This window comes from Arachis duranensis, chromosome 2 (genome assembly GCF_000817695.3).
Source record: "Arachis duranensis cultivar V14167 chromosome 2, aradu.V14167.gnm2.J7QH, whole genome shotgun sequence".
NCBI lineage: Eukaryota > Viridiplantae > Streptophyta > Magnoliopsida > Fabales > Fabaceae > Arachis > Arachis duranensis.
Window position 1 is genome coordinate 5,113,279 of NC_029773.3, and position 19,970 is coordinate 5,133,248.

Sequence of the window (19,970 nt, forward strand, 5' to 3'; positions counted from 1 at the left end):
TTTCCGAAATTTGATTCATTACTTGCAAAAAAAAAAAAAATACTAATAATTCATTTACAGCAATATACTCCTTAGCTTTGACATTTTTGGGGTCTAAATTTTTGGAAGAAGTTGTAAATAATTTACTCTACATTGTTATATTAATAGTATATTAGGATTAGTAATTCACGAACTTTATCCTAGAATATAGTTTTTTTCTTTTTTCACGTGTCATCAGTATTTTCATAATAAACTTAAGGGTAAAAAACTGAAATGAGCCAAGTGGAGCTCAAATTTACCTAAATCAGCCAAATGAAAAATCAATACATGAATCAACCAGGACGAATTACTATATAATTCGAATCAATATGATTCGAATTTGATTTGAACGTAATTCGAATCAATATGATTCGAATTACTAGGAACGCCAAAAATGAATGAAGTTCGAAACAAGTTGTTTCGAATTACAACTATAGAATTCGAATTTAGTTAATTCGAATTACTAGGAGAAGCATTGTTTAAAATCTAGTTAATTCGAATTACTAGGAGAAGCGCATGTGAGAGGAGTTCGAATCAATTCGATTCGAATTAGGTGAAAACGGGCTTGCATAGTAATTTGAATCAAGTGGATTCGAATTACAAGGGAATCGGCTATAAAAGGAGTTCGAGCCAAGTTCATTCGAATCACTTTCTCATTCTCCAACCCCACCAAATCCCAGAGAAAAAGACCAACGTTCAGTAAGAGTGCGACCAGAGCGGCTGTTTCTATCGATGGGGGACGATCCGGGAAGGCTTTATCGTTTGGATGGAGTAGCTCATATCGCCGGTGTGATCAACGACGAGGTTAGTGGTTTATGAAAGCGGTTTATGATAACGGTATTTGTTAATGGTTTTTTATAATGGTTTATGTTACTGTTAGTGGTTTAGGATAGGGGTTTAGGAAAGTAGTGTAGGGTAGTGGTTTTTGTTGATGGTTTTTGTTAATGGTTTTTGTTAATGGTTTTGTTTTAGCGGTTTATTGTAAATGGTTTTTGGATAGTGGTTTAGGAAATTAGTGTAGGGTAGTGGTTTTTGTTAATGGTTTTGTTTTAGCGATTTATTGTAAATGGTTTTTGGATAGTGGTTTAGGAAATTAGTGTAGGGTAGTGGTTTTTGTTAATGGTTTTGTTTTAGCGATTTATTGTAAATGGTTTTTGGATAGTGGTTTAGGAAATTAGTGTAGGGTAGTGGTTTTTGTTAATGGTTTTGTTTTAGCGATTTATTGTAAATGGTTTTTGGATAGTGGTTTAGGAAATTAGTGTAGGGTAGTGGTTTTTGTTAATGGTTTTGTTTTAGCGATTTATTGTAAATGGTTTTTGGATAGTGGTTTAGGAAATTAGTGTAGGGTAGTGGTTTTTGTTAATGGTTTTGTTTTAGCGATTTATTGTAAATGGTTTTTGGATAGTGGTTTAGGAAATTAGTGTAGGGTAGTGGTTTTTGTTAATGGTTTTGTTTTAGCGATTTATTGTAAATGGTTTTTGGATAGTGGTTTAGGAAATTAGTGTAGGGTAGTGGTTTTTGTTAATGGTTTTGTTTTAGCGATTTATTGTAAATGGTTTTTGGATAGTGGTTTAGGAAATTAGTGTAGGGTAGTGGTTTTTGTTAATGGTTTTGTTTTAGCGATTTATTGTAAATGGTTTTTGGATAGTGGTTTAGGAAATTAGTGTAGGGTAGTGGTTTTTGTTAATGGTTTTGTTTTAGCGATTTATTGTAAATGGTTTTTGGATAGTGGTTTAGGAAATTAGTGTAGGGTAGTGGTTTTTGTTAATGGTTTTGTTTTAGCGATTTATTGTAAATGGTTTTTGGATAGTGGTTTAGGAAATTAGTGTAGGGTAGTGGTTTTTGTTAATGGTTTTGTTTTAGCGATTTATTGTAAATGGTTTTTGGATAGTGGTTTAGGAAATTAGTGTAGGGTAGTGGTTTTTGTTAATGGTTTTGTTTTAGCGATTTATTGTAAATGGTTTTTGGATAGTGGTTTAGGAAATTAGTGTAGGGTAGTGGTTTTTGTTAATGGTTTTGTTTTAGCGATTTATTGTAAATGGTTTTTGGATAGTGGTTTAGGAAATTAGTGTAGGGTAGTGGTTTTTGTTAATGGTTTTGTTTTAGCGATTTATTGTAAATGGTTTTTGGATAGTGGTTTAGGAAATTAGTGTAGGGTAGTGGTTTTTGTTAATGGTTTTGTTTTAGCGATTTATTGTAAATGGTTTTTGGATAGTGGTTTAGGAAATTAGTGTAGGGTAGTGGTTTTTGTTAATGGTTTTGTTTTAGCGATTTATTGTAAATGGTTTTTGGATAGTGGTTTAGGAAATTAGTGTAGGGTAGTGGTTTTTGTTAATGGTTTTGTTTTAGCGATTTATTGTAAATGGTTTTTGGATAGTGGTTTAGGAAATTAGTGTAGGGTAGTGGTTTTTGTTAATGGTTTTGTTTTAGCGATTTATTGTAAATGGTTTTTGGATAGTGGTTTAGGAAATTAGTGTAGGGTAGTGGTTTTTGTTAATGGTTTTGTTTTAGCGATTTATTGTAAATGGTTTTTGGATAGTGGTTTAGGAAATTAGTGTAGGGTAGTGGTTTTTGTTAATGGTTTTGTTTTAGCGATTTATTGTAAATGGTTTTTGGATAGTGGTTTAGGAAATTAGTGTAGGGTAGTGGTTTTTGTTAATGGTTTTGTTTTAGCGATTTATTGTAAATGGTTTTTGGATAGTGGTTTAGGAAATTAGTGTAGGGTAGTGGTTTTAGGCGGGCATGATGGTAGGTTCCCTGGAGCCGGTATGGGAGATCCCACGAGTCACATTGATGCTGGGTGCCACGCCGTTGCGGCACTGGATCGCACCTGTTTAGATGACTTCATGGATATTGGTTTACATCTTGTTGTCTTTTTTATATTTTGTTCTTCGTTGGTTTGTTATAGTTGTTATGATATGTACTTTCTTATTATGTTATTCGAATTTATGTTATGTAGTCTCATTTACGTCGATGTATTACACTTTTATGTTATGATTTATAGTTTCATGTTATGTTATTCGTTATCCTTTTACCGCTATATAATGTTGTTTGTTCTAGTTATAAATTTCAATGATGTAAAAGCCTTTAAACAGAAATATTTGGTACCATTATCAAGTTTCATTACACAAACGAAGCAAAGTTGTTCCATACAAGTTGTAATACATTAAAAGTTATAAACAAGTACAGGACAAGTGCTACTACAATAACAAAGAAACACATACATAGCAAATCGCCTACTGATTTCTAGCAGTCCCGCTTGGGCCTGCGGCTTGTGGACAACTACGCCTGGTGTGTCCTGGCTGCCTGCAGAGGCCACATCTCCTTGGCCGGTTCGGATCTGCTTCATCCATGTTGGTTCGAATTCTTGTGGATCTAGGACGACCCTCCCTCGCACGCCTCATACTCGACCCTAATGAGACCCTGTACGTACCAAGAGAGAATGAGCCTGTCGGAGTCGTCTCAGCAACGGTGTACTCCGAGTTATCCCTGTCGTAAACAGTCACCGTGAAGTGCCTGGCTGTTCTCAGGTTGGCCTCGATACACTTTACTAGGTATTGACTGAATTGTTGTCCAGTACCCATCTGAGCCTCGGCCTCCCTACCCTTACGGACAAATAGCTCAGCTAGCCTTCCGTATGTGGCCTTCACCAGCGAGCAAACAGGGAGGTTTCTAACCCCCTTCAGGATTGAGTTGACACATTCCGAAATATTGGTGGTCATGTGCCCGAATCTCCGATCCTCATCACAGTGCTGTGTCCACAACGAATACTCGATTCGGTTCGCCCAGTCACACATTGCCGGATTCTCAGAGCGCAGAATGTCAAACCAGTAGTCGAACTCCACCTCGGTCTTGGCATATGCAGCGTTAACAAGAAGCCTCCGGGCATCTTTTCCCTTGAACGTCAAGGCAAAATTCGCTGCAACGTGTCGAATGCAGAAAGCCCGGTACGCAGCCGGGGGTAGCCATCCCCCATCCGGAGCCTCGAGGGCTGCCTTGATGCCGTTATGCCTATCTGAAATAACTAACAGACCCGGCTGAGGTGTCACGTGCTCACGGAGGTGGGAAAGAAAGAAAGACCATGACTCAGCATTCTCACCCTCAACTAGTGCAAATGCCACGGGGAGGATGTTCGAGTTTCCGTCTTGTGCAATGGCGACTAGCAGTGTTCCCCCATACTTCCCATATAAATGGGTGCCATCAATACTCACCAAAGGCTTGCAATGACGGAATGCCTGGATACAAGGGGGGAAAGTCCAGAACAGCCTATGAAAATAAACCTGAGAATCGTCAACCTGTCCCCCAACTCGAACAGGGCAAGTCCTGAGGACGGCTATAGTGCCAGGCATCGTCAGCTGCACTCCTAAAACCCACCTAGGGAGCTCATTGTACGACTCCTCCCAGTCCCCATATATCACGGCAACGGCCTTCTGCTTCGCCATCCATACCCTCCTGTACGTAGGCCTGAACCCGAAGTGTGCGGCCGTGGCATTTTGGAGCACCTTGATGTTCACACCTGCATCAGCCCTAACCATCGGCATAACGAAGGTGGATATGACATGGTAGTCCAGACTCCTATGGTCGCTGGAGATGGAGCTGGCAAGACATGTATGCGGTCCGTTGTATCGCTTCACTTCCCAGATACCCTTCCGCTGTCGGAGACTCAACCGAATTAGCCATGTGCACCCATTCCCAAACTCAGAACACTTTCCCACATACCTGCGGTAGTCAGACTCAACGACCTTGTACTGGACCCCTCGACGGATACTGTACGTCTTCACACTCAACAGCGCCTCATCTTTATCTTGAAATTGTTGGCCAACCTGGAACTCGTTCATACCGGCAGACCCCTCGGTATCTCTAGCACCAAATCCTGAGGCCTGCAGATCATTGTCGTCTTGCCGCATGGCATCCAGGTCCAATGAGGAAAAATGGGGTGGATACTGCTGCGTGCCAGAACTAGATCCACCTATAGCCCTTGTCGGAACAGTAGTTCCAACATCATCGCCGCTTTCATCAGCGATGAAATCCGGCTCGACTTCATCATCATCTGGATCATCACACAATCCCTCGCCAACACCAGCCGGAGGAGGACACTGTACTTCAGTCGGATGATGTTCATCATATCCAACCTCGTCTCCAACATTGCCGGTGAGATCAACAGCAAACGATGGGGAGGCGGCAGGCTGGACCGCTGCCTCATACACTGGAACAGAGGAAGAAGCAACCGCAGGTCTCGAGCTCGAACCGGCCGCCGTGGCTATAGTGTTGGCATTCTGGTTCGACCCACCAGAGCTAGATACCACGTCGACGAACTTAGCCAACAGCTCCGGTGTCCTCACCTCCGGAAACTGCCTACGAGAAAGAAACATGACCTGCAAGTCCTCATCACTCCCGATCGTGAAACAATCATACTTCACCGTATCGTGGAGCACCGTGATTGGAATGCGATAGAAAAACTTCTTAACTCTCTTCACTCCTTCCAGACCAAGTTTGCCAAGCACAGAGCTCACGAGACCATCGTAACTGGTCGCGGGGCTCACGATAATACATAGAGGATCCTTATCCGTGAACTTCACCCCAGACCGAGTTTTTCTCTTAATCGATCCTCTGTGGTGTACTAGCACTAGAAAACTATCCTCACTAGCCATCTCACCTTGTCACAACCAAACCTAGTAATTCGAATCAACTTGATTCGAATTACTAAACAATGCTTCTCCTAGTAATTCGAATTAACTAGATTCGAATTCTATAGTTGTAATTCGAAACAACTTGTTTCGAACTTCATTCATTTTTGGCGTTCCTAGTAATTCGAATCATATTGATTCGAATTACGTTCAAATCAAATTCGAATCATATTGATTCGAATTATATAGTAATTCGTCCTAGTTGATTCATGTATTGATTTTTCATTTGGCTGATTTAGGTAAATTTGAGCTCCACTTGGCTCATTTCAATTTTTTACCCTAAACTTAATAGAATTTTGCTAATAAATGTTTTTATAAAATATTAGAATAGTTATTAGGCCTTTTTAATATAAAAAAGAATAATAACAAGCTAAAAGTTAAACATTTTCTATACATTTATTAGAAAAAAGAATATATTTTAAAAATTTTCAACTGAAATTACCTTGCCAAATATCCTAACAAAATGTAACTAAAATTACAAGAATAATGTGGCGTAGAGATAATATTTAATTTAGTTCTCGAATTTATACGCGAGTTTCAATTTAGTCCTTAAAATTTTAATTGTCTCTATTTAATTTGTAAATTTTGCAAATATGACTCATATTAGTTTTTAAAATCATTTTCAATGTATATAATTACATATATTAACGGAACACTGATGTAGACCGTTAAATGTCATGTTTAACCCTGTTAAAATAATGTAATTTTGGCTTTAATACTCAAATAACCAAAAAAAATTGTAAGTGGTGTTTATAGAAATTTTTTTTCCAAAACAAGTGCGGTATTATTTTCTGACTATTTAAATATTAAAATTGTATTATTTTATAGGTTCTGTAGTATTTGATTGTCTATAATATTTTATTAACGTTTATGTATAAAAAATTATCTCAAAAATTAACATAAATTATATTTATAAAGTTTAAAATTTAAATAAAGACAATTAAAATATTAGGGATTAAATTAAAATTTATGTATAAATTTAGGGACAAAATTAAGTGTTATTTCATTTAAGGTGCCTGTCTTAAATTGCTGCGATATTGATGAGATGTTGATAGTACTCGTATATATAGATTATAGAGTGTTAAAGTGTGCATGGTTGATTTGTCCACGAATTATATAAATTAGACTGCAACTTTGTTACTCATCAACTATTGGCTGGGAAGTACCTTGTACTCATCACTACATATAAGGCATTTAAAGCTCAATTTTTATGGACCAGTAAACAAAGCTTAGTAGTATAGTTTTATGAATGCTGAACCAACGGAGATTGATTTAAGTGGTAAGCTGATCAAATTCGTTTAAACAAATTTCGATTTCAAAAAGTTTAGTGTATGTAATTATTTTGTTGGAGACTTATTCACCACAGCAAGGTACGCCACTTGAGTCGGGTCCAAATTATATTTTATTTTCCTTCCTTACAACCCAAGAAAGGACAAAAAATATTATATATTTTATGAATGCTGAACTAAATTTTCAAAATGCTCATGATTTATACTTTATAGCACATGGAATGAATCTATGAAGGAGAAAATTAGTCCAGTATAGAATGCTGGTAGTAATATTTAAATCATATATAAATATGTTATGGGATAGTCACCAAAAAAAAAAAATATGTTATGGGATTATCAGTTATTAACATATTTTTAACAAATCATTTTACACTTTTAAATTAGTGTTACAATATTTCAGAATATATAAAAACTCTCACAAGGTTAAAAAAAATTTAAATATAAGAATTTTTTATAAGTCTCTAACAAAGAAAGAAATATAGAATAGTTTTAATAGTCCTGTTATATATATAAGTTTTTTTTATAAACAAATTTAAACAAGTTAACTCTAACCCAATAAAATCTATTTGCATAACGCACACGTGAAACCATGCTATTTTTCTTTACGTTTCTCCACCAACATTTGTATCCCGTGTTCCTCCTCCTCCTCTTTCTTCTTAGTCTCCTTTTTCTTTGCGTGCCTCATCTTTTTTCTTTGCATTTCTTCTTCTTCACGTATTTAATCATCATCGTTGTTCTTTCTATTGTTGCATTTTTTTCTCCTCCTCTTTCTATTGATTTTGCAATATTATGTATTTTTTTCTTCTTTATTTGATTCTTTTCTCCCAAAAAGAATTATGAGAAAATAAATTAAAAATATCAAGAAGAAAGAGCAGCAGAAGATGAAGAGGAGGAAGAGGAAGAGTTTTGAATTCTACAAAATTTATCAGAATACAAATATAATACATCAAAATTTTCCAAAATACACCGAAACGAGAATGGAATAGATTTATCACAATGATAATTCAGATTCAGAATTTCTACACCGAAAGTTTGCTACAAATGCACAAAAATGATTATTTTAATGCATTTTTTCCTTTTTTTTAATTTTTTCTTTCTTTTAGTTGAATGAATGTAAGTTCATCATCTTTCAAGTAATTTTGCAGCATTATGTGTTTCTTCTTCTTTTTTTTTGTTTGATTTTTTTATTTTTATTCTTGTTAAAAGAGTAAAATAAGAAGAAACTTGAGAAGGTAAAACAAAAAAGAAAAAATAAATAAAAAAAAGATGATGATGATGATGATGAAAAAGAAGAAAAAGCAGCAACAGAAGATGAAGAGGAGCAAGAGGAAGAGTTTTGAATTATGCAGAACTTATCAAAATGCAAATAAACCGAAAATTTTTCAAAATACACCAAAAGATTTTCAAAATACACCAAAATTTTTTTAAAATACACCGAAACGAGAATGGAACAGATTCATCACAATAATAATTTAGATTCAAAACTTATACATCGAAATTTTACTACAAATGCACAAAAATGTTTCTTTTAATGTATTTTTTTCTTCTTTTTTTTATTTCTTTCTTTCTTTTAGTTGAATGAATGTAGGTTTATCCGGCCTCTTCTATGTAATTTTGTAGTATTATGTTTTTATTCTTCTTCTTTGTTTTATTTTTTTGTTTTTATTCTTATTAAAAACAAGAAGAAATTTGAGAATGTAAAATAAGAAGGAAAAGACAAATAAAAAAAAAAGAAAATGAAGATAATGATGACGAGGATGATGATGAAAAAGAAGAAGAAGTAGCCTTAGAAGATAAGGAGGAGAAAGAGGAAGAGTTTTAAATTATGCAGAATTTATCGGAATAAAAATACACCAAAATTTCTTAACCATAACATATAAATTTCTTAGCTTTTATAATGAAATTTTGCTACAAATATACAAAAATATTTTTTTAATGATCATAACACATAAACTGAGTTTGAAAACAACACACAAAAATGATTGAACTATCAACAAAAACATATTTAAATTAATTTTGGATCAGGCATCGTCATCAATATGGTAAAAATTTTACGATAATGATAATAATAATGACGATAGCAATAACAATGATACGTATAAGAAGAAGACGACGATGACTATAACAATGATGATCATGATGATGATGGAGATGATAGAGGAGAACGAGGAAAAGAAATTCCAATGAAAAAAGAAGGAGAAAGAAGATGAAGAGGAGGAGGTGGTGGTGTTAGTAACGACCATAACAAAAGAGAAAATAACAAAAAAAAAGAAAAAGAAGAAGAAGACAAAGTATTGAGTGACAACAATGACTTCGAAAAACAAAGGAAAAAAGAATGTGCGGTTAAAAAAAAGAAAAACGTGTACAGTAGAGACGCAAAAAAAAATTCAGAAATTATTTTTGTTATGGAAAGGTGGTTGGTGTTTTGGGAGATTATTGGGAAGTGGAGTGATATACCGGGGGTGGAGGTAGCAGCCACCACACAGGGGGCGTGCTGTCCAAGCAGCCACGCCGCGTGTCATCGCCGAAGCACCATGCTGGGGGCGTGGTGACGCGGCACCCCTGCAGAAAGCTGACACCACGGGGAGCGTGGTGGAGGTGGCAGCGCAGAGTTCCAAGGCGGTCTTCACCACGGGGGAGGTGGGCGTGTTGACTGTGCTTTCATGCAGGGGACAGTCTTCCACCCCGGAAAATAGCAAGCAGAGAGTAGTGGCTCTTTATAAGGAGCCTCTCGGTCATTTACATGCAATAGTAGTAGTGTGTTGTGTTATGGAGAGTAGAAGAAGGGTTGCTGAAGTGTGTTCCAACCACAAGGGAGATTGGTAATCAACAAAGAGGAGGAGGGTTGTAGTGAAAAAAAGAAGAAGATTGGAAAATAGGAGAAAAAAATAATTTTTTGTATTTATTTTGAAAAATGGTTCGTAATTATTGTGCTCCAAAAAAACATATTATAAATTATTTGGATCATTTAATTTATGTAAATTGGTACATTATATTTTTATTGTGTTTTAATTTTCTGTTATTTTTTGTTATTTAACATAGTATAATATATTTTTATTTTTTTGATATTTTTAGATTAATTTTATGTTATAAAAAGACTATAATATAATAAAATGTATATTATATGATGTAATAAAAATTTTATAATAAAATATATTCTTTTTACAATAAAATATAAAAGTACTATAGTTTAATGTATATGTATTTTGTAATGAGAATATTATTTTGTGTATTTTATAAAGATTTTAGTAATATAATAACAATTTTTATGAAATAAACGTTAATAATAATAATATGTAATTTTTTAATAATTTTTTTAATTTTTGTTGTTATGAATATATTCAAAAATAAAAAAATATTTTGAATTTTTTAACATAAATATGCGTATATTAATAAATAAATAATATTATAATAAATTAAATATATAAAACGTATAAAATATATTTAATAAATAAATATTATAATAAATAAGAAATTTAAATTTTTAATAAATAAATAAATAAATAGATAAGCTATGTTAAATATTTTAATAAATAAGATATTAAAATAAATATGTGAATGTTTATTAATATATTTATAAGGATTATTATTTAATTAATGTAATAAAAGGATTTCACCCCATGTTAGCTGCTCTGGTTGAAAGGTGGAGGCCTGAAACGGAATTTGTTGGTGCGTAAACTGGATCCGCCACATACGTGGAATCCGATGGTGGAGAACTACTTACGCGCCACAGGATTCTACCACGTCTCTAGAATTGGAGTCATATGAGGATTTCACCATCTGTTAGCTGCTCTGGTTGAAAGGTGGAGGCTTGAAACTCACACCTTTGTATTGCCGATCGGTGAGGTTACAGTGACACTAGAGGATGTCGCTCATATTTTCGGCCAACCCATTGATGGAGAGCCTGTCAGTGGATGGACAGATAGTAGTGGCGAGTTCGTTCAAAGTCAGGGCATAGCGATATTCGGTCGTGGGCCATCAGTCAGTGGTAATGCGAAGTTATAAAGCTGGGATGGGTTCGACATATCAGAGACGCAGAGCCATTGAACACTGACGAGTCTATCAGGAGATACGTCAAATGTCATATCTTTTGTTTGTTAGGGTCGACCATATTCACGGACAAGTCGACTGCATATATGCCCATGCGAAATATCTACTGTTGCTTCGCGATTTCGAGCGGATCCATACTTATAGTTGGGGGCCAGCATGTCTCGCATATCTTTACAGAGCACTATACCGTGCATCACGATATGATACAAAGGAGATGGATGGCCCTCTAAATCTCTTGTTTGTTTGGGTATGGGAGCGAATGCCATGTCTTGCTCCCGTACCGAGACAAACGCTTCCACCGGCCGAGATACCAGTTGCTATGAGGTAATAAGTCTTATTTTAGTTATGTGTTATATTCATGATGCATGTTTGACATATGATGAGTTATTTAAATTTTTTCAATTAACAATGTTTCATGTGGAGTCATTCAGAACGGACCATAGCGTGGTCATCGAAGACCGTGGAGACATTCAGGCATGATATAGATTACATGCAGGAGATAAATAGTTATGGTTCTTCTAATCCAATTTTTGAACCTTTATTGTTAGGGTTCTAATATACCAATAATACTGTGGCAGTTTGAGTGGCGGCCATATGACGGGTTGATCGTCACCGACGACTTGCATCCCCATTTTGAGGTGTCTGACATCGTTGCTCCGTAGTTGTCATTCGAGTGTGTCGAGTGGCACCCTGCGGACCGAGTGATGCGTCAGTTTGGATATGTACAACCTCCTCCGGGGGTACCAAGGGATATTCCAGTTGACCAGCATTGCATCGTTATACGCAGAGTGCAGCTTCATGACTGGACAGTTTTGCATGGGCTATGGATAGTGGAGTGGGCCAATAGGCGACAAAGCCGACTGAGAGACCTGCACCCCCTTTCGACCTGGGATTTTTTACCGACGGCTGAGTGTAACATCCTACCATACAGAGTCTTATGTTTAAGTCATAATTCAGAGATGGCAAGGTATTACAACCTCTAAAATAAAAATTTAGTACGTATAGTAGTATGAATGATTGATTATAACTAGGAGCATTTGTAGAAAAAGGGGTAAACAAAATCACAACTCGAAAGCGCAACACTCCAATCGATAACGTAACGAACGAAGGATAAGCCAACGCAAGATTATATATATACAAAGGAGTGTCAAAAACAAGAATATCAAGACTCAAAATCTGGTTGCGAAGATAACCGGTCCGAGCATAGCAATATATACATATAAATAGAATAAGATACCCCAATAAAACCCAAAGGGACACAAATACAGAAAATCTATTCTCCAAAATCTCCTATAAGAGGAGTCATCACAGTTTGTATTATTTAATGGAGATAAAAGTATCTAAACAAAACATATGAATCAAAACAGAGTCCTGAGAACAAAGGATCTTCACTAATCCAGAAGTCTCCAGGATGCCTCAGCGAGAAACCTCACGTCTTGTATCTGAAAACCACAAAATCCGCATGGGTGAGAACCAGAGGTCCCCAGCATGGTAACAACTTCCACATATATAATACATAATAATAGAGGAAAGCCGAAGGCAATCCTAGAACTTTCTCCAAATAATTCAAAGCTTATAAACAAGCTAAACCATAAAGGACATCTGACTAAAGATTCTTCAATCTAGATAATACTTCCCTTTCCAATTTCTTCAAACCTCCCAACCACCAGCAGGAGTATAATATAGCAAACACAGTTATATCAGACAAGAGATATACAAATAGGAACAAGTAAGGCATTTAGACAAATAGCAAGTAATATGCAGTCAAATAGGCAATCTCAATCAATTCACATGGTATGCATATGATGAATGCCTGTCCCTAATGGCTGATGATATCATCTGTCGGTTATAGAGCCAACCCGACAAGTCCTAGTAGCTAACCATTGGACTGTCCCTCTGTTGCGCATCCCCAACTCGAGTTATACTCATCATAAACTTGATCATAATCATGATCTATATCCATCACCTTCACTGTGAATATTTACGGGGGCGAGCTCATCCGGGGCTTTCACAGTGCCCGGCCACTCTTACGACATAGGGTCAAAAGAGCTTCGAGTCTCAACCTGGAGCACGTGATGGCTAGCCACTGCTTCCTTCCAGGGAAACTCTCATCTCCAACAGTGGAAGTGCAACATTCACAATTCATTCAATAGCATATATGCATTTATAATTAGCCATAATCATGGCTCCGCCGTAACATGGCAATAATCTAGCCATTCGGCTCACGGTTAAATCCATAACCAGCCAATTCATTAACAACTACGGCCCTTCGGCCCATGGCATAACAAGCACTTCCACCGCCATCCTCCGCATCTCGCATAATCATCTTTGATCCTCATTGATCATTCATTTTTTCCTTACTTCACTCGCAAGTTACCACATTCACTAGCCCCTTTTCTCATAGCTAGACATATCATAATGATTTAAGACATAAGTGGTGAGATCGGAGGCTTTGAAGTATGAAATTTGGCTTTTAAAACTAAAAAAATAACTTTGGGATGAAAAACAGATCCACGCGCACGCGTACTCCACGCGCACGCATGGATGGCCACAAAACTCATCGGCGTGTATGCGCCCTGCACGCGAATGCGTGGATTGAAAAATAGCCCACGACGCGTACACATTTGCCACGCGTACGCGTGGGTGCTCTTGCGCCCAGGCACAAAACTGGCACAACTCTGGCACAACTTTCGGGAAAATAGTTGCGCATCGGCGCGCCCGTGCACGCGTGGATGGCACTTTCTAGAAGAACGGGGCGTACGCGCCAAGTGCGCCTACGCGCGGGGGGTTATTCTGCTAAAATTTTTCTAAGTTAAAAGCTGCAGAATTCACAGCTTCAACCCCCAATCTTCCGACGGACATATCGTCCTCATTTTAAATCGTCTTTCGCCCGTTCTTCGAACGGAATGGACATCCCGGATTCAATTTCATTTCTAAACAAAATTGGCACAAAACGAAGATCCGTAGCCCAAGTTATGTCCCATCAAAATATGCCCAAAAAAATATATTTTCATACAAAACCATAAAGTGCCATTTTCAAAACAAGTCAATTTAACTCTTTTCAAAATCAATCAAAACATGCCAATTTCATCCCTTGTCTTTGAAATCAATTAAAACATATCAAAGTCAACATCAAGTCTCCTCAACTCACACATTGACACTTTACCACAATTCACAAAATCACCATCCCATCATTTTAACCCACTTCACCCAAGTAGCTCAAACTCAAACACATTGACATATCATATACTCTTCCTCATGCCAATTTTCAACAACACCATTTTCAATCAACCATCATTATACGTAATCAATATCATAATCACCAACAATATGATTTCACTCACAATTCAACCTTAATCAATCATCAAGCATATATCACAACATGCATATTTCTCATACATCATACCCTCAAGGCATCAATAATCATCATCACATATATGACCACATCATATATATCAACCATTCAATAACACCAACAATTCAATGCCTATCTTAGGGCATCTAGCCTAAGTATTTCCTACCACATTACATATTAGATATGGGAAACCGAGACCATACCTTAGCCGATTTCCCCAAGCTCAACCGGAGCACTTCCAAACCATTTTTCCTCAAGCTCTCAAGGCCTCAACACTTTCAAGAATAGATTTTTCACTACCAAATCCCTTTTCAAGCTTTTCAAAGTCACAAATAAAGCTCCAAAATTCACACAAACACAACCTAAGCCACAATCATCATACCCATACACAACATCTCAATACCCAAACATCATAGAACAACAAATTACACTAGAGTTGAGAATCTTACCACACCCAAGTTCCAAGGAGACAAGATTAACCTTCTTCTTCAAGAGAGTTGGGTCCTATAACATCAAAGAGCCCAAAATCTCAATATTTTTGCTCATAAAACTCGAAATCAAAGCTGAAAATTCGAAGAGAAAAACGTGGCTTACCTCAAGATTGATTGTATGGGTTTTGTAGAGCTCTCCGCGGTGAACGCGTGGTCACAAACGGTGTGGCAATCGGAGCTATAGATCAAAAGTTATAGTGGTTTGAAGATCAACCAAGGGAGAGAACTTGAGAGTGTGTTCTTCCCTTCTCCTCCACCATTTTAGCGTGTGTGTATGTCTAATGAGGAGAGAGAGTACTGAAAACTAGGGTTTTGGTTTAGTTTAGTTGGGCCAAGGGCCCACTTTGGGTCCGGTTGGCCTGGTTTGGCCCGTTCGGTACAATCTTGGTCCGAATTCTATAAAATTGGTACCGAAATTCTCGTCTCAATCTCCTCTATCATATTAAGCCATAAAAATCACATTTTTGGCTTTCTAGAATAAATTCTCATTTATAGGTTAATTAGCCATTAATTAACTGGGTCTTACATTCTACCCACCTAATTGGGAATTTTGCCCACAAAATTCAAATTCAATTACCTGAGAATAAGTGCGGATAATCCGTTCGCATCTCCGACTCAAGTTTCCAAGTGTGTTCCTCAACACCGCCTCGACTCCAAGCCACTTTGACTAATGAAACCTCTTTTCTATGCAACCGTTTGATACTAGTATCATCAATTCTAACTGGAGCCACTGGAAGCGTCAAATCTTCTCTTAACTGAACCGATTCAGGTTCCAACACATGGCTAGCATCAGGAGTGTACTTCCGAAGCTGTGACACGTGAAACACATCGTGCAGGTTCGAAAGATGCGGTGGTAGAGCCATCCGATACGCCACCGGTCCAATCATCTCCAGGATCTGAAATGGACCAATGTATCTAGGATTCAACTTCTTTGTCTTAATCGCCCTATCTACTCCTGTAGTTGGAGTAACCTTAAGGAAAACATGATCTCCTTCCTCAAATTCCAAGGGTTTCTGCCTCTGATCGGCGTAACTCTTCTGGCGACTCTACGTCGTAAGCATCCTATCTCGGATTTTCTTGACTTGTTCGGTGGTCTCAGCTATCATCTCCGGCCCCAACAAGCCTTTCTCTCCAGCTTTATACCAACATAGTAGAGATTGACATTTTCTCCCATACAAGGCCTCATACGGAGCCATTCCGATGCTCGCATGGTAACTATTATTGTATGCAAACTCCACTAACGGCATATACCGATCCCAATTCGCCGGTAGGTCCAAAACGCAAGCTCTCAATATATCCTCTAGTGTTTGGATTATCCTCTCAAATTGACCATCTGTTTGAGGATGGTAAGCTGTACTCAAGCTTAATCGGGTTCCAAAAGATTTTTGAAATGCACCCCAGAACCTTGAAGTGAAATGAGGATCTCTATCAGAGATTATAGTAGCAGGTACACCATGAAGTCTCACAATTTCCTTTATGTATAACCGTGCTAGCTCCTCAAGGGTGTAAGTCATCCGAATGGGTAAAAAGTGAGCTGACTTCGTCAGTCGGTCCACAATCACCCAGATAACATCAAAACCAGCCCTAGTCCTTGGCAACCCCGACACAAAGTCTATTGTAATACTTTTCCACTTCCATTGTGGAACCTCTAAAGGTTGCAACATCCCTGAAGGTCTTTGATGTTCAATCTTTACCTTTTGACAAGTTAAGTACTTTGAAACATATTCCGCCACATCATTCTTCATACTCGGCCACCAAAACATCGCCTTTAAATCATGGTACATCTTAGTACTTCTCGGGTGAATGGAGAATCCGCTTTTGTGTGCCTCCTTTAAGATATCTTGCCTCAAAGTGCCAACATCTGGCACAATGATCCTACCCTTGAACCTCCATAATCCATCTTTTTCTTCCGACACTCTCCACTGTTTTCCTTGCTCAATAGCCGGTAACACCTTCCATAACGCTTCATCATTTTGATGAGCCTTTAGGAGTTCAGACTTAAAGTCACTTGAGATTTCTAATCGGCTCCAACACAGAGTTCCGGATACTTCTTGAGCACCAATTTTTAGACTCTCGAATCCCTTGAGCAACTTCTCCTCTTGAAGCATCATCCAAGCCGCATATAACGACTTTCGACTTAACGTATCCGCCACTACATTCGCCTTTCCCGGATGGTAATTCAACTCAAAGTCGTAGGCCTTCAATAATTCCATCCACCTCCTCTGCCTCATATTAAGCTCTTTCTGATCAAAGAGATATTTCAAACTCTTGTGATCGGAGAAAACTTGGAACTTAACCCCATAGAGATAATGCCTCCACACCTTCAAGACAAACACAACCGCAGCGAGTTCCAAATCGTGCGTAGGGTAACTAACTTCATGAGGTCTCAACTGTCGCAAGTCATACGCCACCACATTATGATGCTGCATCAGCACGCACCCTAGACCCTTTAATGAGGCATCATAGTACACCTCAAATGGTTCGTTCGGCTCAGGTAACACCAACACAGGTGCAGTGGTCAACTATTTCTTCAATGCCTGAAAGCTCTCCTCGCACTCAGGAGTCCAAACAAACGGAGTGTCTTTGCGGGTTAACTTTGTCATTGGCAAAGCTATCTGTGAAAAGCCCTTGATAAACCTTTAGTAATAGCCAGCTAAGCCCAGAAAACTCCTTATCTCTGTTACGGTGGTTGGTTGCTTCCAATCCATCACAGCCTCCACCTTAGTTGGATCTACGGCTATTCCCTTTTTACTCACCACGTGGCCCAAAAACTTCACCTCACTCTTCCAAAACTCACACTTAGACAGTTTTGCATAGAGTTTCTTCTCTTTTAGAATCTGCAACACGGTCCTCAAGTGTTTTGCATGCTCTTCCTCAGTCTTGGAATAAATCAGTATGTTATCAATGAAGACAACAACGAATTTATCCAAAAACGGACGGAAAACTCTTTTCATATAATCCATGAATACTACTGGAGCATTTGTCAACCCAAAAGACATTACAGTGTACTCATAATGACCATAACGAGTTCTGAAAGCGGTCTTAGGGATATCCTCACCCCTCACCCTTATCTGGTGATAACCGAATCGTAAATCGATCTTGGAGAAAACCCCAGCTCCTTGTAACTGATCCATGAGATCATCAATTCTCGGCAATGGGTACTTATTCTTTATTGTGACTTTGTTCAGCTGCCTGTAATCCACACGGAGCCACATACTCCCATCCTTCTTCTTTACCAGCAACACTGGAGCACCCCACGGGGAAACACTTGGTCGGATAAAGTTCTTACCCAACAAATCCTCTAACTGAGACTTTAACTCATCCATCTCTAACGGTGACATCCTACAAGGAGCACTTGAGATTAGTCCCGCCCCAGGCACCAATTCAATAGCAAACTCGACCTCTTGGTTAGGTGGAAATTCATCAATGTCATCGGGAAACACCTTCGAAAACTCACACACTACCGGAATCTGATCCAACCATTGATCATCACCCGAAACACCCGCGGTTAACAACAAGATACCCTGACATTCGATTCCAGAACAGTTCACCATCATCGAATTCAAGTAATAATTATTCACCACGACCAGCCCTTCTGTATCTTCCGGCATAAAGTACACCGACTTTGTAGAACAATCAAGCAGAACATGGTTCTCAGATAACCAGTCAAATCCCAAGATAAGATCAAGACCGATCATCGGCAAGCAGATTAAATTATGGACAAAATCACGCTGCTTGAACCTAAACGAAACTTTTGGGCATCCTAGCCTAGTTACCATGACTTCATGGGTAGCATTATACACCTTTAGGTCATAACCTAAGGTTACGATCTTCAATCCTAACTCATGGGCTTTCTTAAATGCAATGAATGAATGCGATGCTCCTGAATCAAATAAAGCATTTAAATTTTGACTAGCCATTTCACAGTTACCTCGAATGAGTGTCTCGGATCCCTCGGCACCCATAGTTGAGGTGGTGAACACCCGACCAGTCTGTTGTGCTTTCCCAGCACCTTGCTTCTGCTTCTCCGGACAACTTGTGACTTTATTCCCCGCCTTTCCACAATTGTAGCACAAACCCCATCCGGCCTTGTAGGTTGCTCCCGGATGGTCTCCCACACCTAGTACAAGCTTGATAATTCTGAGGTTGCTTCCCAAACATTTTCTCTTGGGAGTTGTTGTTGTTGGGCCTCCTGAAAGAGCCTCCCCTCTTGAAAGGCGGACCTCTAGGTGCAAAGCTCTTCCCTCAGTTCTGTGGGAATGATCCTTTGTGACTCCCTCTCTCAGCAGCTGCCTTTTTCATGCTCTCTTCAGCAACTCTACACTTGTTCACCAATTTGGAGAAAGTTCTGATATCCATTGGTCTCACTGAGCTGAAGATATCACTCTAGAGTCCTCCTTCATACTTAACACACTTCCATTCCTCATATTCCACCGGAGTCCCTTAACACATACGGGAGAACCTGGATAACTCTTCAAACTTGTCAGTATACTCAGATACGGACATGGTGCCCTGCTTCAACTGCAGTAACTCAAGTTCCTTAGCCGTCTTAGCAGAAGTTGGAAAGTACTTCTTATAGAACTCCTCTCAGAAGACATTTCAGGTGATATAGTCGTCACCCTGCTGCAGAAGACGTCAGATACCTTGCCACCAATGCGACGCTTCACCAGTCAGCAAATAGGTAGCAAACTCAACACGCTGCCCTTCAGGCACCACCTGCGCTTGTAGTGCTCGCTCCATAGACTGAAACCATGTATCGGCCTCAGTCAGGCTAGTAGTTCCCTTGAACTTAGGTTGATTAACCTTCAAAAAGTTTGCCAGTGTCATCGGACCCTGAACTCCACCTCCATCATTACCATGGTTGTTCATCTATTGACCAAGAGCCTCAGTAGTGGCTTGCATAGCAGTAGCCATATTCTCCAACGCCGTCATAAAGTTCATCGGATCATTAGGGTTAGTCTCTGGCGCACGAGCAATATTACGACCTCTTCCATGGCCTCTACCCGTCCATGAGGAGCCATCTGGTCCCTATACACACCAAATAATCGATATTAAGTTGATCAGTCTCAATATCGGAAGT

General features: G+C 38.5%; 2 protein-coding genes across 2 annotated transcripts; one reads left to right on the plus strand and one right to left on the minus strand.

Moving 5' to 3' along the window:
* Positions 1 to 3,254: 3,254 nt before the first annotated feature.
* Positions 3,255 to 5,669, minus strand: LOC107473082 (uncharacterized). Its single transcript, XM_016092613.1, has one exon. The coding sequence runs from the start codon at positions 5,667 to 5,669 to the stop codon at positions 3,255 to 3,257; it is 2,415 nt and encodes an 804-aa protein (XP_015948099.1).
* Positions 5,670 to 10,614: 4,945 nt separating this feature from the next.
* On the plus strand, positions 10,615 to 11,706 carry LOC107473083 (protein MAIN-LIKE 1-like). The gene is made up of 5 exons (XM_016092614.1): positions 10,615 to 10,663; positions 10,782 to 10,992; positions 11,096 to 11,368; positions 11,476 to 11,518; positions 11,623 to 11,706. Exons 1-5 carry the CDS (start codon positions 10,615 to 10,617, stop codon positions 11,704 to 11,706), a joined length of 660 nt encoding a protein of 219 aa, XP_015948100.1.
* The last annotated feature ends 8,264 nt before the right edge of the window (positions 11,707 to 19,970 follow it).

Excerpts from the sequence above, each read along its gene's own strand:
- LOC107473083 (XM_016092614.1), top strand. The coding sequence starts at position 10,615 with ATGTTAGCTGCTCTGGTTGAAAGGTGGAGGCCTGAAACGGAATTTGTT. Across the intron at positions 10,664-10,781 it reads GCCTGAAACGGAATTTGTTG|CTGCTCTGGTTGAAAGGTGG; the intron begins GTGCGTAAACTG and ends ACCATCTGTTAG. Across the intron at positions 10,993-11,095 it reads TCAGTCAGTGGTAATGCGAA|GGTCGACCATATTCACGGAC; the intron begins GTTATAAAGCTG and ends TTTGTTTGTTAG.
- LOC107473082 (XM_016092613.1), bottom strand. The coding sequence starts at position 5,669 with ATGGCTAGTGAGGATAGTTTTCTAGTGCTAGTACACCACAGAGGATCG.